The 14,653-nt window shown below is 38.7% G+C and overlaps 1 protein-coding gene across 11 annotated transcripts in view; it reads left to right on the top strand.

Annotated features, from left to right (window-relative positions):
• The window catches only part of LCORL (ligand dependent nuclear receptor corepressor like), an 84,896-nt gene that overhangs the window by 14,276 nt on the left and 55,967 nt on the right, over positions 1-14,653 (top strand). For 10 of the 11 annotated variants that reach the window (XM_027642716.1, XM_027642722.1, XM_027642713.1 and 7 more), the window contains exon 2: positions 13,942-14,007. In XM_027642716.1, coding sequence (XP_027498517.1) covers positions 13,942-14,007 — 66 coding nt within the window. Of the gene's footprint in view, positions 1-7,416; positions 7,452-13,941; positions 14,008-14,653 lie in introns of those variants that run through there. The other variant, XM_027642719.1, reaches the window with a different exon arrangement.

Here is a 14,653-nt window from a genome sequence, read left to right as displayed (position 1 = left end):
CCATTTGTGGGGAATAGGCAGGTTGTTTGAGTGAAATAGAAATTATAATTGAAAAGAAACCTTCTGAAAATTCCCATGAAACTCTGATTCTCTTCGGAAATTTCTCATACTTGTAAAACTTAATGTCAAGGCATTGGTTTCATGGAGTTCAAGGCTTACCACTTCATTAGCTTGCAGTAGACACATAATGTAGTACAGAATCCTGAGCTTCAGTTTCTCAAAAGCCCATCAGGGTAGGTATGTTTTGAATATTTTTCTTTTTTTGGCTCAATGAACTGGTGTTTTCTGATAACTGTATTTTTCTCTAACAGCTTTTCTGTACAGAAAGGTAAATGTTCTTCAATTCTGATAACCCAGGAAGTGTACCAGCCCAACTTCATTTGTTAATTGACTGCTAGACTTTCTCCCAGATGCTGGTTAGATGTCTGATACATAGATGTCTGATACTGCATAGTAGTAAAACAGTGTTGTGACCTATTCATTGCTACAGATTCACTGTGGACTTCACTTTTCCTGATGATTTAGTGAACATCTGACTAGGCCTTCATGTAGAAAAGAAGTCTTTGTCTAGCAATTCTAAACTTTTAAGATAAAATAGCCCAAATTTTCAGTCCTCTTGTACTTCTTAAAATTATGATTAAGAAACAAGAACATGCTTCAGGCACATGATCTTCTGAAAGTGACAGTTATTCCTATGTTTTACTCTTGGGCATTATTTTCCTCATGTTGCAAAACACTTAAATTGATATCAAATGAGGAAGTCGTGAGCATTTTTCCAAGCTGGATGTAATTCTCTTTTACTGTGACTTCTTCTCCCTGAATTTTCTTCTTTAAGGTTCAAACTGGTCAAATTATTGCAGCACTTTCCTGAGTAACAGTTGGTATGTATAGCTAGCTCTGATGTAAGAGTCTTGAAAAAAGAAAGGCAGTAGAATAAGCTTAAGAGCCTGAAGAACACTGATTTTTCACACCAACTCCATATTGCATTGTTCCTGTGTGGCAGCTGGGATTGGATCACTGTTCAAAGAAAGAATTTTTTGAGAACAGAAACGAAGTTCTGGTAACTGTCACTTGGAAGCGTTTTTCTCTCCCCCTATCACAGAGCAGCATAGTCACTTCTGAAGTGTTTTTCTTATGCCTTTTAAATTATAAATAACACAAATCTCTCAAAATATCTTGCCACTACTACATTAGAAATTAAATCTTCTTTTAATTTTGACAGTGTCTGGAAGGTACAGTAAGAGGTGTCATGTGGGCCTTCCTATTTTCAGGTCTGCAAGGACACATTCTTATTGACCTAGAAGATTACTTTGGAGTGTGGAGATGCTTCCTTTCTTATTGAACCTCATTTTTCTTGCTGTGATTTTATAGTACCTGAATACAGAGTTGATGCCAATTGCAATCTTTATTTAACCCACAAATTTTTTTTTCCCTGTTGGCTGCCACCCTTTTCTTTAAAATTGTGAACAACTGGGGGGGGAGGCATAACATTTCCTCATTTTGTTTTGCCTCTGAGGTATGGCCAGAGTCAGTCTCCCTCTTTGTATTCTGCTTAATACTTTTAACTGCTTAATGTTATAGCTAGTTCTTTTGATGTACCTATTAGTTTTTGGAAACTGTATTTCATAACTCTTTTCATCCCCACAATAAAGCACAGCATAAAGGGTTGAAACCAAAGATTTTTATCCTATGTGAAAAGTAACCAGTTAAAACTGAAGTTGTTCTGTAGTCTCATTTCAAGTTTTGGTCCTCCTGTCTCATTGGCAGCAGCAGTGTCCTCAACTACATTAGTTCTTGGAGTCAAGATTTGCAGAGAAGGACAAGCATCTTTTTTAGCTATGGTTTGGAATTTGTGTTGGAGTCTAAATAGAGGATTTCCTCCCTTTCATTTTGGAATCTCTGGTATGTTGGTTCCTGTTTGCTTAGGGAACTGAATCAATATGGTAAAGAAAATGAGTGTTTTAAGTTAAATGTTTAGAACTTTCTATTATACTTTTCTTTTTAGTGCTGTAAGCAAGAAATGGATTCAAGTTAGACAACATATTCAATAGAAGCCCCCGCCTTACTCCACTCATATGCAAAATTTTTTTAAATTAAGTCTCAAGAATTTTTCTGCAAGGAAAATTGGCTGCTTCTTACCTGAGAAACTGTCCAAGATTCTATCAAATAATGAATTTTAGGAATAGATATTCTGTAGTGATATTACAAACAGGAAAAATAAAATCTTTGAATAAATATATATTAATTTTTGCTTCTGTTGTCATGCTTCATGTCTTGAGTATTCTGTCTAGCAAGATAGTTTATTTTTTTTCTTGCCACTTCTATAAATGAAAAAAAAGGTGATTGAGTGTTTCCTTATTGTTTTGTATATTTTATTGGGGTTTGTTTTGTTTTGTTTTTTTTTTTAATCTCAGTGCTTCATTTGTTTCATACCACGGTCAATCCTTTCCAGATTGTTGTGACAGTAGATTTTTTTAAAAAATTAATAGAACCAAACCGAAACAGACCACATCAATAGCAAAAACTCTGTGACCTGGAGAATTATGTCAATATGTCAAGACTAAAATTATTAATCCATCTATGGCTGGGGGGCAGAGAGGACAGCTGCTGAACTGTGGAAGGAAGGGAGAGGCAGAAGAAACAGCTAGAGATGTTAACACTTAAATTTTCTCTGTTAAACACACTGCTCCACTCTTATAAAATATTAAAATAACTGTCTTCTTTACAGAATAATCTCCTCTAACAAGTTGTACAGGAGTTGCTGCTTGTATCCTAATGGTGGGATAAAGATGACTAGGTGTAGTAAAAAAAAGGATGTAATTATTTAATACTTTTCAAAGTTTTGATTCAGTGCTACAGAAAGCTCATAAAATATTTTCTGAATCAATTGAGAGTGATCTGTTGTATCAAAGGAACTTGGTGATGACTGAGTAATAAACACAGATCTTCTAAGGGTTTTGACTTTCTAATGCAAATAATTTTCCTGTCGCTTGGAGGCAGGAGACCATGTCTTTGTTTGGAGACAAAGAAATGCAGTTCAGAGAAGAAAACAATTTTTCAGGAAAACCAATTGCCCTCTGTAGTGGCAGATATGGTGGACAACAGAGCACAAGTAGCACCTGTAAAATGAAGGTGTGTACTTCAGAAGGTTGTAAGTTAATATGATTAGAAACTGAAAGATGACTGAACACTAGCTCCATGTCCTTTTCCTATGAAAGGGATAACTTGTAAGAAAGGCAGATGACTTTTGCCTTTTTAAATAAGACAAAATACTGCTTCCTACTCTTACCCCTGAATTAATGATAAATAGTATTTATCAATAAATATTGAAGCACTATTTACAGAATAACAGAATATGCCAGTTACAAGGTACCCACAAGGCTCATTGAGTCCAACCCTTAGCCCTACACAGGACCATCCCCAAGAGTCACACCACGTGCCTGAGAATTTTGTCCAAGCCCTTCTTTAAGTCTACCACTTCAAGGCTTGCTGCTGTGACCACTTCCCTGGGCAGCCTCTTTTAGTGCTCAACCACCCTTTGGGTAAAGAACCTTTTTCTAATATCCAAACTAAACCTCCCCTGACACAACTTCAGGCTGTTCCCTCAGCTTCTGGTCACCACAGAGAAAAGATCAGTGTCTGCCCCTCCTCTTCCCCTCACAAGGAAGTTGTAACTGCAATAAGGTCTCCCCTCAATCTCCTCCAGGCTGAACAGACCAAGAAAACTCAGGTGCTCCTCATACAGCTTCCCCTCAAGGCCCTTCACCATCTTTGTTGCTCTCCTTTGGAAGTTCTCTAGAGACTTTGTCTGTTTTATATTGTGGCACCCAAAACTGCAAGGCAATACTCGAGGTGAGGCCACACCAGTGCAGAGCAGAGTGGGACAATCCCTTCCCTTGACCACCTGGTGATGCTTTGCCTGATGCCCCCAGGCCATGGTTGGCCCTCCTGGCTGCCAGGGCACTGCTGACTCATATTCAACTTGCTGTTGACCAGGACCTCCAGGTCCCTTTCCGTGGCACTGCTTTCCAGCCTCACATTCCCCAGCCCGTACAAACATCTGGGACTGCCCCATTCCGGCTGCAGGATCTGGCATTTGCCCTTGTTGAACTTCATATGGTTGGTGATTGCCCAGTCCTCTAATTTGTCAAGGTCTCTCTACAGGGCCTCCCTGCCTTCCAGGGAGTCAGTAGCTCCTCTGAGTTTTGTGTCATCTGCAGACTTGCTTAGTATCCCTTCTAATCCTGCATCCGAGTTATTTATGAAGACGTTGAAGAGCACAGGGCCCAGGATGGAGCCCTGTGGAACCCCACTAGTGACAGGTGGCCAGTTTGATCTTACCCCATTCACTATTACTCTCTGTGCTCGACCCATAAGCCAATGGCTCATTCACCACATGGTGTGTTTATCCAGCTGTGTGCTGGCCACTTTGTCCAGAACGATCCTGTGAGAGAAAGTATCAAAACCTTTACTGAAATCCAAAAAGATTATGACTGTCTTCCCTTGATCAACTAGTTGGCCTACCTTGTCATAAAAGGCAGTCCAGTTTGACGAGCAGGACTTTCATCAAGCCATACTGGCTGTGACCAATGACTGCATTTTCTTTCAGATGTTTTTCAATACCTCCCAGAATAATCTTCTTCATAACTTTACCCAAGCACTTGAAGAGAAGCAGTTTTTCTTTCAGAGAAACTGTGACTGGTACTTTGTCTGCCTGGGGTACTTGTTAAAAAAAAACTAAAAGCTGTCCTAATACTTGATGTGCTGGGTCAGGAACTGGCTCAAGGACTGGGCCCAGAGAGTGCTGGTGAACGGAGCTGCATCCAGTTGGCGGCCGGTCACCAGTGGTGTTCCCCAGGGGTCTGTGTTGGGTCCAGTCCTTTTTAACATCTTTATCGATGATTTAGATGAGGGGATTGAGTCCATCATCAGCAAATTTGCTGATGACACCAAATTGGGAGGGAGTGTCGACCTGCTGGAAGGCAGGAGGGCTCTGCAGAGGGATCTGGATAGACTGGAGAGATGGGCTGACTCCAATGGAATGAAGTTCAACAAGGCCAAGTGCCGGGTCCTGCACTTTGGCCACAACAACCCCCTGCAGTGCTACAGGCTGGGCACAGAGTGGCTGGAGAGCAGCCAGGCGGAAAGAGACCTGGGAGTTTGGATCGACAGGAGGCTGAACATGAGCCAGCAGTGTGCCCAGGTGGCCAAGAAGGCCAATGGCATCCTGGCCTGCATCAAGAACAGTGTGGCCAGCAGGAGCAGGGAAGTGATCCTTCCCCTGTACTCTGCATTGGTGAGGCCACACCTTGAGTATTGTGTTCAGTTCTGGGCCCCTCAGTTCAGGAGGGATAGTGAGGTGCTGGAGCGGGTCCAGAGAAGAGCAATGAGGCTGGTGAAGGGACTGGAGCACAAGTCCTATGAGGAGAGGCTGAGGGAGCTGGGGTTGTTCAGTCTGGAGAAGAGAAGGCTTAGAGGTGACCTCATCACTCTCTTCAACTACCTGAAGGGAGGTTGTAGCCAGGTGGGGGTTGGTCTCTTCTCCCAGGCAACCAACAATAGGACAAGAGGACATGGGCTCAAGCTCTGCCGGGGGAGGTTTAGGTTAGATGTTAGGAAGAAATTCTTTACAGAGAGGGTTATCAGGCATTGGAACGGCCTACCCAGAGAGGTGGTGGATTCACCATCCCTAGAGGTTTTTAAAAAGAGATTGGACGTGGCCCTTAGTGCCATGATATAGTAATTGGAGTTGGATCAGGGGTTGGACTTGATGATCTTGGAGGTCTTTTCCAACCCAATCTATTCTATGATTCTATGAACCTAACGAAGCTGAATTTTGTCTGTGGTATGATTGTTTTAATCCAAGATAGCTGACTTAGTAGTGCAAAGTACAAAACTTCCTTCAGAAGTACCCTTGTACTGGGCCAAACTTGAAAATGCAGTAATGAAAATGTATAGAATGGAGAGAAGGAGAACTGAAGTTTGTCATTTAGATATAGTAGTTTTCTGAATTACATGTTGTTTTCAGAAGGGATCACTTTTTAGGTAAGTGAAGGAGAGCAAACTGCCAAGGCAAGAGGGGGAAATCTTGTAAGTCATTGCTCTGGTGCGGAAGAACCAAGCTTAATGTTTTTAATTGCTTATATATTTTCATATATATACATATAAGCAATATATATATATATATGAAGGGAAATTTTTACTTCTCATGGTATTGTCAGTTATGTCAGTGAGTTTTAGCTCAGAACTGTGTGTTTGTGTGTTGTACCTTGGCATGAAACAAATAGAAGTGTATGGGGCAAAGGATGCTAGTCATTAAGGATATTAGCCCACTGGTTAGGGCAGAAACCAATGTGCAGGATCCGTCTTTCTGTCCTTACTTGTGCATAACCCAATGTGATTTTAGTTTCTGAAACTCCTCATACAATTTATGTAATAGTCCTCATTGATTAAGAAATATCACCTCAAAACATGGGTTATATGACTTCAGAATGGGAATAGAGTTTATATGAGAACTAGATAAGTGTTCCTGTGTTCAGAGGCAAGTGCAGAAACAGGAACTCTTAGTTCTTATCAAATCTAACAATTAAGTGAAGTAACGGTAACTATTATCACACCAAAAAATAAAAGAGGGTAGTTTCATTTTAATGCTGTGTCTGGCAGTACTCTGCCCAATCTCATTAAATGTAATCCTGTTCTTTGGATTTTCCTAATTACATTTTAAAGACCATTTATTAAATTTTGCAGCCTTCTAAGAATTGAAATCAGCAACTCTGAACCTACTTTCATATTAGTTTTGATTTAAAAAGCAGCCTTAATGGGCTAAACTCTACACTATTTAGAATGTGCAATTTTTTTCTGTTTAACTTTGCATTATTTTCTCTGCTAAGATTATTGAATAAACTCAAAAAACAAAGAAGATACATACAACTTCCTTGCTGATGCTTGTTACTTACCAGGGTCTCAAATAGGAATAGGAGTGAGGACTAATTTTACTTAAGAAGCTAAATAACAAGTGTTTTGAACTTCAGTAAAAAAACTTGAAATACCATAATTCAGATGTGATTGCTGGTATAGTAAGCCACAAACTGGAGGGTGATGAAAGTTTCTGGGATAAGTTAATTTTTGGACATGCAGAAGTTATGAAGATTTCAACATACACTTCTGCTAACTTTGTTAGGTGAGTTAACAAAGGTATGTTTTACAGAGTCTCAAGATCCTTTTCTTCATACCTTGCCTCCAGAGGCTTATGTCTTGTTTCATTGTAGCAAAAATACACCTGCGTGCCCTGTCCTTCAAAGTGATGTGCAGCAGTCTTACCCTGTACCTAATTCAGGATATGCTGGAAAAGAAGGGAAGAAGCAGAGCTTAATTTGCTCTCAGAATTTTCCAAGTTCTTTAACAAGTCTCCAAAACGTAGTTAGAGAGAACAGTAGGATCTCATCTAAAAGGTAACCTTTCAGCATTAAGATGAAAACTAGAGCAGTAAATATGAATAAGATGAGCAGTATTGTTAAGCATTTGCCTCTTCCATTTCAATTTTTTCTATCTGTGTGAGGAGCATTCATCTACAATTTCTGGTATGCATCCAGAAGTATGAATAAAACAGTCGTTATGGCTCAGAAAAATATCAAATCAAAAGTGAATTTATTTAGAAGTATTTTTGCTGAAAGCTTTTATCAGTTCATCTGCTCATACTTTCCTAAACTGAAAAAAGCTGCTGCGGATCAGAGGAAGGGAGAGCAGGTATAAGTGAAAGGTTTTTCTAGATGGCTTATTGTGAGGTCATTGACGTGATGACATTCTGAATTACAGTGCTTTTAATAGGATTTTCCATCACCTTTTTTTTTTTTCTTATTTTAAACTCAGTGGTTACATGAATTCCCAGTTATCCTGTTACAGGTGCCTAGGCAAGTACTCAATATGGCCCTTGCAACAGTTGTCATTATTATAGTTTGCCTAAGTCTTGTGAGGCCCCTCCTTGAGATTTAGTATTATTGTATTCTAGCACTGAGCTAAAGAACAGGTGAAAAGCTTTCAAAAAAACCAAAACTAAAAATTACTAAATTTTAGTAAAATGTCTCAAATACAGTAGACTTAAAGAAAAAGTCTGAGAATCTAATTACTTCTGAAATAGAAACATGGAAATGGGAAAGGAAAGAAAAGATTACTTGTGAAAGAACGAAGTCTCAAAGGTTAATGAAAATATATTTCCTTTTATGAAATGGACTTGCATTTGAAAAGAACATGCAAATACTGGAGTTAATATGGCCATATACAAGACTAGGAGAATCAAGAAATTAGTATGACGTAGAATGTACCGAGCCTATCAAAAGCTTTTTAATACAACCTGTGCATATACTACTCTTCTCTTTCCAGCTGTATAGTAATTACCCTTCCTATCTTCAGACCCACCAAGTGGTGCATTTGAAAGCAGTGCTCAAATGTCAGCTTGCACTTATGACATGATATTTATTCCTTTTTTGGCTGTTCTCCTGACACACAATTTGAGTCATTCAAATTTGTTGAAAACATACTTGCAGTCTCAGTTGTGATCACTTAGAGGATGTGGGGAGGGAAGGAGGAGACAGGCAGTTTGAGAAGGTGTTGAATTCAACTCTGAGGCTGAAGTAACTATTTCGTCTCAGAAACATTATGAAGATAAAGCATTTGGAAAAACAGTAGCCAATGTATAGCTAAACCTGTCTGACCTCAATTTGTATTTTATAATTGTTCAATTGCTACATCTGTCCAAAATTAACTTAGACCAACCTTGTATTAAAATTTGTAAGTGTACCTCATGATTTTCTCTAGACTCAGTGCAATGTAGAATATTGATAGCTTCCATGGAGACAGGGACCACTGGGCTATTTACTAGTTTCTGAATGGAAGAGGCTTTCATAATAAACACCACACTGCTGCTGCTGCTGAGGAGTAGAATGAAGAATGGCACTATCTGGTCACGGAGTGAGAAAAGAGCCCTTGTGTGTTCTTTGAGTACCTCTAAGTGTGTATAACGTGCACAATCTGGGAAGCTTCCATGGAATGTATCCATTTAATTATTACTCTGTTTTATTCATTACAATGAATTTTACAGCCTGTACTGTTTATATATATCAACATACACTCTCTAATGCAGACAGACTTTTAGGATGTTTCAGACACTAAGCAGTTTACTGCGATAAAACATTGGGGGGAAACTTAAATCATAAAGCTCTGTGAGCAGCTGAAAGGTAGCTTCTCTTTAAGAAAATTTTATTTTAAAGTTGTGAAGGTATCCTTTGGATTTAATAATCATGTTTTAAATCTAAGTAAACTTGTAGAGACACTTAAAATAACATACTGGAATTAATTCACAAAGTATTGGTTTTTAAATTACTCAGCAGTGGTAATTGCTCTTCACTTTGCAATTTCTCTGACTTTATGAAATAGTTAGTAGGATAACTCAGCAAAAATGTTGCCATAGGCCCTTGGCCCATTTAAGGCTTCCCTGGTTTAGACAAGATAGTACAGCATCCTACTTCTAGTTCCACTGCAGTCCCCCTGTCCTGGGGGAGGGTTGTAAATCAGTGACCGCTAAGCCCAGGGAAATTATTCAGCTACTCAGGTTCCTCACTTCCCTTGGGTTCTTAAATTCCATCCCATGGTTGCTGTGACCAAGACCACTGTTAACTGTCACATCACTGAGTAACTCTTCCTTAGTGATGAGTAGCAGCTAGCAGGGTTCATCTCCTGCTAAGCTTGCCCACCTCTCAGGCAGGTTTGTCCTCCAAGCACCAGAGAATCTTCTGTGTTGCTGGTACGCTACCATGCTGCATTTCCAGCGTATGTCTTAGTGACTGGTTTTTTTTTATGGGAGCTAAAGCTGGTGATTGTGCAGCCTTTTTTCTTCTTTACCCTTGACTGGCAGTCTGTAATGTCTGTAACAGATGTTCACCATGATGTTTGCCTGGTTGAATCCTGACTGGTGGGTTTTCAACTGTCCTGTAGCCTATTCCACACTAAGGCTCCATTTGTTCAAGTTCTTTGTATAAAGTCTGAGCACTGTCCTTGACTTTCTCACTTCTTCCTTAAACTGCAGTTGAGCAGTTGTGTGAACTGTCTCACTCTACTGTGTATTCCCAGTAAGATCATTATGTGCTCAGTTTTATAATCCCTCATGCTTGCTTCCTGTGCTGAATGCATTCATATAGAGCTGCTTAAGGTGTGTCCCTGCTTATGCCACTTGTTCAGGAGGACTGTAAGGTCCTCATTGTGTCTTGTCCTGTGCATTTACCCTTTCTGCCGTTCTCTTCCTTTCTAGGCTTCTGTCTCCACTTTCCTGGCAAACCTAGGTTGAAGACCTCATTATGAGCCAAGCCTGTTAGCAGTGATTTGCACAGTCAAATAGATCCTGTCTTTCTCAAGCTTTCTGTTTCTCAGAGCTCTCTTAAGAGATGAAGTCCTTCCTACAGCCACGTAGTCAGATGTTGATCCATGGGATGTGTTTTCCCTAACAAAGTGTTCCCCCTGGATCAGCATTTGGGCTCTGTTATTTATTATATTGATACCTGGTGTCATTCACCATTGTCCATGTGCTCCTGTAGTTAGCTCTGATCTGCTGAAGACCACCTTTGGCAGTATCACAGTGGCCAGGTAGATGGGCAACAAATGATAATATTGCAATGGCCAGATGAGCCATAAAAGTTTTTCTGCAACGTTCCATGTTTGGACCACAGGCAAACAGCTGAATTTATAAGACATCCAGTCCAGCTGCTGTACAGAAGCCCCGTGGGATTCTGCAATTACTGTCACGTGTTGCTTCCTTTTAGTGACCTTGGCTGTTGACCCATGGATCAGGCTTAGATGCCAAACCTGATGGAACTTGTTCCTGGGCTATTCACCTTTTCGGCACCTGAATAGCTACCTATAGAAAAAGAGAGCCCCCTTCCTGTTGTTGGAGATCATAGCTTCATCCTGCCAGCTTCTGGGAGTCCCTCTGAGGAAAGAGTGGAGTTGGTAGAGGGGGTGGTGGGGCAGGGTGAGAGTTAATATAGAGGATAAAAACCTGTTCACAACTTTGTTCAGAGAAGCAAACTATGGAAACTTGTAACTGGGTTAAGAGACTAGCTGTATCACAAATTTCTGCTTATGAAGACTGTTGGAGGAACCTGTCTTGGATCTTAAAGGGTATGAGATAATGAAGAAAGCTGATCTTCTTTCTATATGAAGATATGAGAAGTGAGACAACAGAAGAAATTTATTAAGAGATAGGAGTTGGACAGATTGGAATATTGCAAGTTAATAGAGCCAACAGTGTTGCTTTTCAGTTCAGAGCCAGGAAGTGTCAGATCTCAAGTAACACTTTTGAAAGGCAGTTTGGAATCAGAGAGGCAATCAACCACAAAGAGACAGAAAATTCTGTAAAATTACTTTGGAGAAGATTTTTTTGTTAGTGAATCATGAGAGGTATAAGCAAAATGTGTTTCTGACTGGTTTCTGTAGGCTCCTCAGGTTCTGGAGAGTTCCAAAACTGCTACTACTGTTTGCATACGCACATTGACTCAAGAAGGAGAACAAAGATTTATTGAAATGCCTGTGTCGAGGTGGTTGCATTTTATGAAACAGTGCCAGCACACATTTATCAGTAGCTGTACTAGAAACTAAGATTGTATCTTCATGCTTAGGCTAAATTAAACTTGTATCAATCCTACTGAAAGGCAGCAGAAGTACTTTGTGGAGTGTGGAAGTAATACAGGTGTTTTCTGGGAAAATTTTAGAATAAGGTGTGGAAGAAGATTGTCTCGATGTTGTTAGATTGTAAAACTAAATGTTCTTTTAAAAGAAGGTGTCCAGTATCCAAAAAAAAGCAAATGATCATGCAGAGTAAATCTATTTTGGCTCCATGGAGAAGTTCTGTAAGACTTGGAAGAGAAGCAGTTGGGTAGGATGGAACTAAGTTTGGTGAATTAACAGAGAAGTGGGTTGGTGTGTCCTTTGCTCAGGGTAATAAAAAAATAATGTTTTTGCATAGATAGGAACAGGCAGTAAGGCAGGCAGATAAGGACAAAAGTAAAGGCAAAAACAAGTAACACCCTCCAGGGGGTGGGGGGGTGGTAGGTGTCCAATGAACAAGGAGGTTTTTGATGCTGGCTGGGATGGTAAACAACCTTCCTGTTGTTTGACTGACAAAGTACTAAGAAATAAGTGTTGGTGTTTGCTCTTTTGAAATAAGCAGAATTGTCTCTAAGAGATGCTTCATTCATTTCTTTACTCAGTGACAGTAATTTGCCAGAACCTAACTAGCTGCTGACCCTAAGTGGCTTGTAGTTTATAACATTATTGATCATAGCAATGGATAATAGTGTGTATTATATTTCTAATCTGTTATGTCTGGAGAATTGCTATCTTAACTTCAGACTCCACCTCTCTTGCTTTTTTTTGTCCATAACGCTTTGAAGTCAGAAGAGAGAGGAATTTGTGCAATGCTAATATGATGTGAATTTGTATTACATTGATTTTAAGAGTCGCTGGATAATGCTTTAAGGTAAATTTTAGTATAAGCTTGGGCCTTGGATTTTTGCTTTGTGGGTTTTTTTACTGTTTAAAAAATGTGTGCATATATATTTGTGAGTGGACAGCAGGTTTAACATTTAATTTGTGTCCTCTCGTATGAATATAATTTTATTATTGAGTATAATTGTAATTGATTAAATTTCATAATATATAGTCCATATGTTAAAATTATTTTATAATGCAAATTTTAACAAAATCTAACCTGTCAATCTGAGCAGCTCCAATGTGTTAAGATAGCTTCCCTTTTCTACTCAAGATATGGTACTTACTTATTTTTCTTATACTAGTGTGCATACGATCTAAACCAAAAAGTAAATGTAACTTTTGACGAGAGAGCAGGATGTTGTGTTGTCTTAAAAGGCATCACATGATGAGTAAATTTTGTGATTCTAAATGTTCTCTGTTGATGGTATTTGTTTCCTGAAGATTTTGGTGTCTTTTATGTGGTGTGATGATAAAATAGTCTTGCAAAGTTCTGTAAAATAGCTACATATATAATACAGACAGGCTTTTAGTATAAGGAATGAGAACCTTCAAATGCTGCTTTGAATTATCCTCTTATTTTCAAGTAAGCTTATTATTTGGAAGGAGGAGAAAGGGGGGCACTTGGAAACTGTCTCTGTATTGAACAAAACTTCTGTTATATTGATGATGTAAATTCTCACCATATTTCATCAGTTGTCATGCATCTCTTTTTTTCTTTTTTTGGTTGTTTTTCATTGTTTTTTTTCCAATCATTTGATTTGCTCTGTGTCTCTTCTCCCTTATTGCAGTATGTGATTTTTACCAAATACCTAAACAGACTAGCTGGTAAATCTGGAAAATAATTGGATTTATCTAATCCTCAATTTTAAAACATTTTTGTATGGATACAGAGGACTAGGGAGTACTGTTGTGGTATCAGAAGCAAAATAAGCTTGCTTTTTTATATTTGTAGGAATATTAGCCTACTCAGATTATGTCATTTCAGGAGGTCATAAATGAGAAGTTTCTGATATTGAAGGTTTCTTTTTTTTTTTTTCTCTTTCACCTCTCCATGCATTACTCTGATTTCCAGTGTAAGAGAGAGACTATTTCACTTGTATAGAGCTATGAGGCTAATCCTCCCACCTTTAAGATTCTGTGGTAGTTATTTTAAGTCTAATGAGGTTGTTGGGGCACGGCTTAATAGGCTGATTGTGGGCAGATGGCAGTTGCCTTGTCTTATTTTTATCTCCTAATTCTGTTGAGTAGTACTATAGTGGAAGAAGTAAATATTTGTGTCATAAATTTAACAATTTTTGGGATTGCTCTCAGAATTTGAGAATGTTTGTTGCCAGTGTTCTCGAATTTGCTTTATTTGAAGAAGTTTTGATTGACTGTTTTAAATGTTTCTTTTGTCTCCAGGTTTTGAAAGTATTTTAGAAGGGCTTTATGGACCAAGGCTACGAAGAGACCTCAGTTTATTTGAAGGTAAATGAGTCAGCTTTTAGTGCAATGACCTTAACTTACTGGTTTTTCTTTTAGCTAAAAGTAGTTTAAAGTAGAAACTGAATTCTAAAAAGGAACTCTTCCTATGCTTTTCTTTCCAATGTTCATTTCATGATGTTCTTGTCAGTACTGTGCATAAGCAAAACACTTGGTAAAATGATACCTAGGTTTTGTTCCTGTATAGGGAAATTTAAGATTAGCTAAGTTTTCCTGAGAAGTTCTCATGAGAAAGATTTAGTCTTCTGGGATATTGCTTCTCCTACTTTGTTTTTGAACATCTTTTAGAAATGGAAGACAAGCTGTTCAGCTTCCTATTGACATTAACTGTGCAAAGGAAGGTAGTGGATGCTAGTTTGGTCTTTTAGTGGTCAAGAAAGTCTAGGCTTTTTATATATATATGTGTGTGTGTGTGTGTGTGTGTGTGTAAAATGTCTTTGTTACATATAAATCAAAGGTTTTAATTTTATATATTTTATATATATATAAACTCTTATCTATACTGAAGTGTGTTTGTATATATACCTTTATCATTACCCTTATAAGACCTAGTCTTAGGCCAAATGGGTTTGATTTTGCTGGAATAACTGTTAATAACATCTGAGTCCTTGGTTAAGTATGAAATGATTTA

This window comes from Corapipo altera, unplaced genomic scaffold (assembly GCF_003945725.1).
Source record: "Corapipo altera isolate COAL_440 unplaced genomic scaffold, ASM394572v1 22, whole genome shotgun sequence".
NCBI lineage: Eukaryota > Metazoa > Chordata > Aves > Passeriformes > Pipridae > Corapipo > Corapipo altera.
Note: the sequence above shows the minus strand (reverse complement) of the source record. Positions and strands in the feature narration are given on the sequence as shown.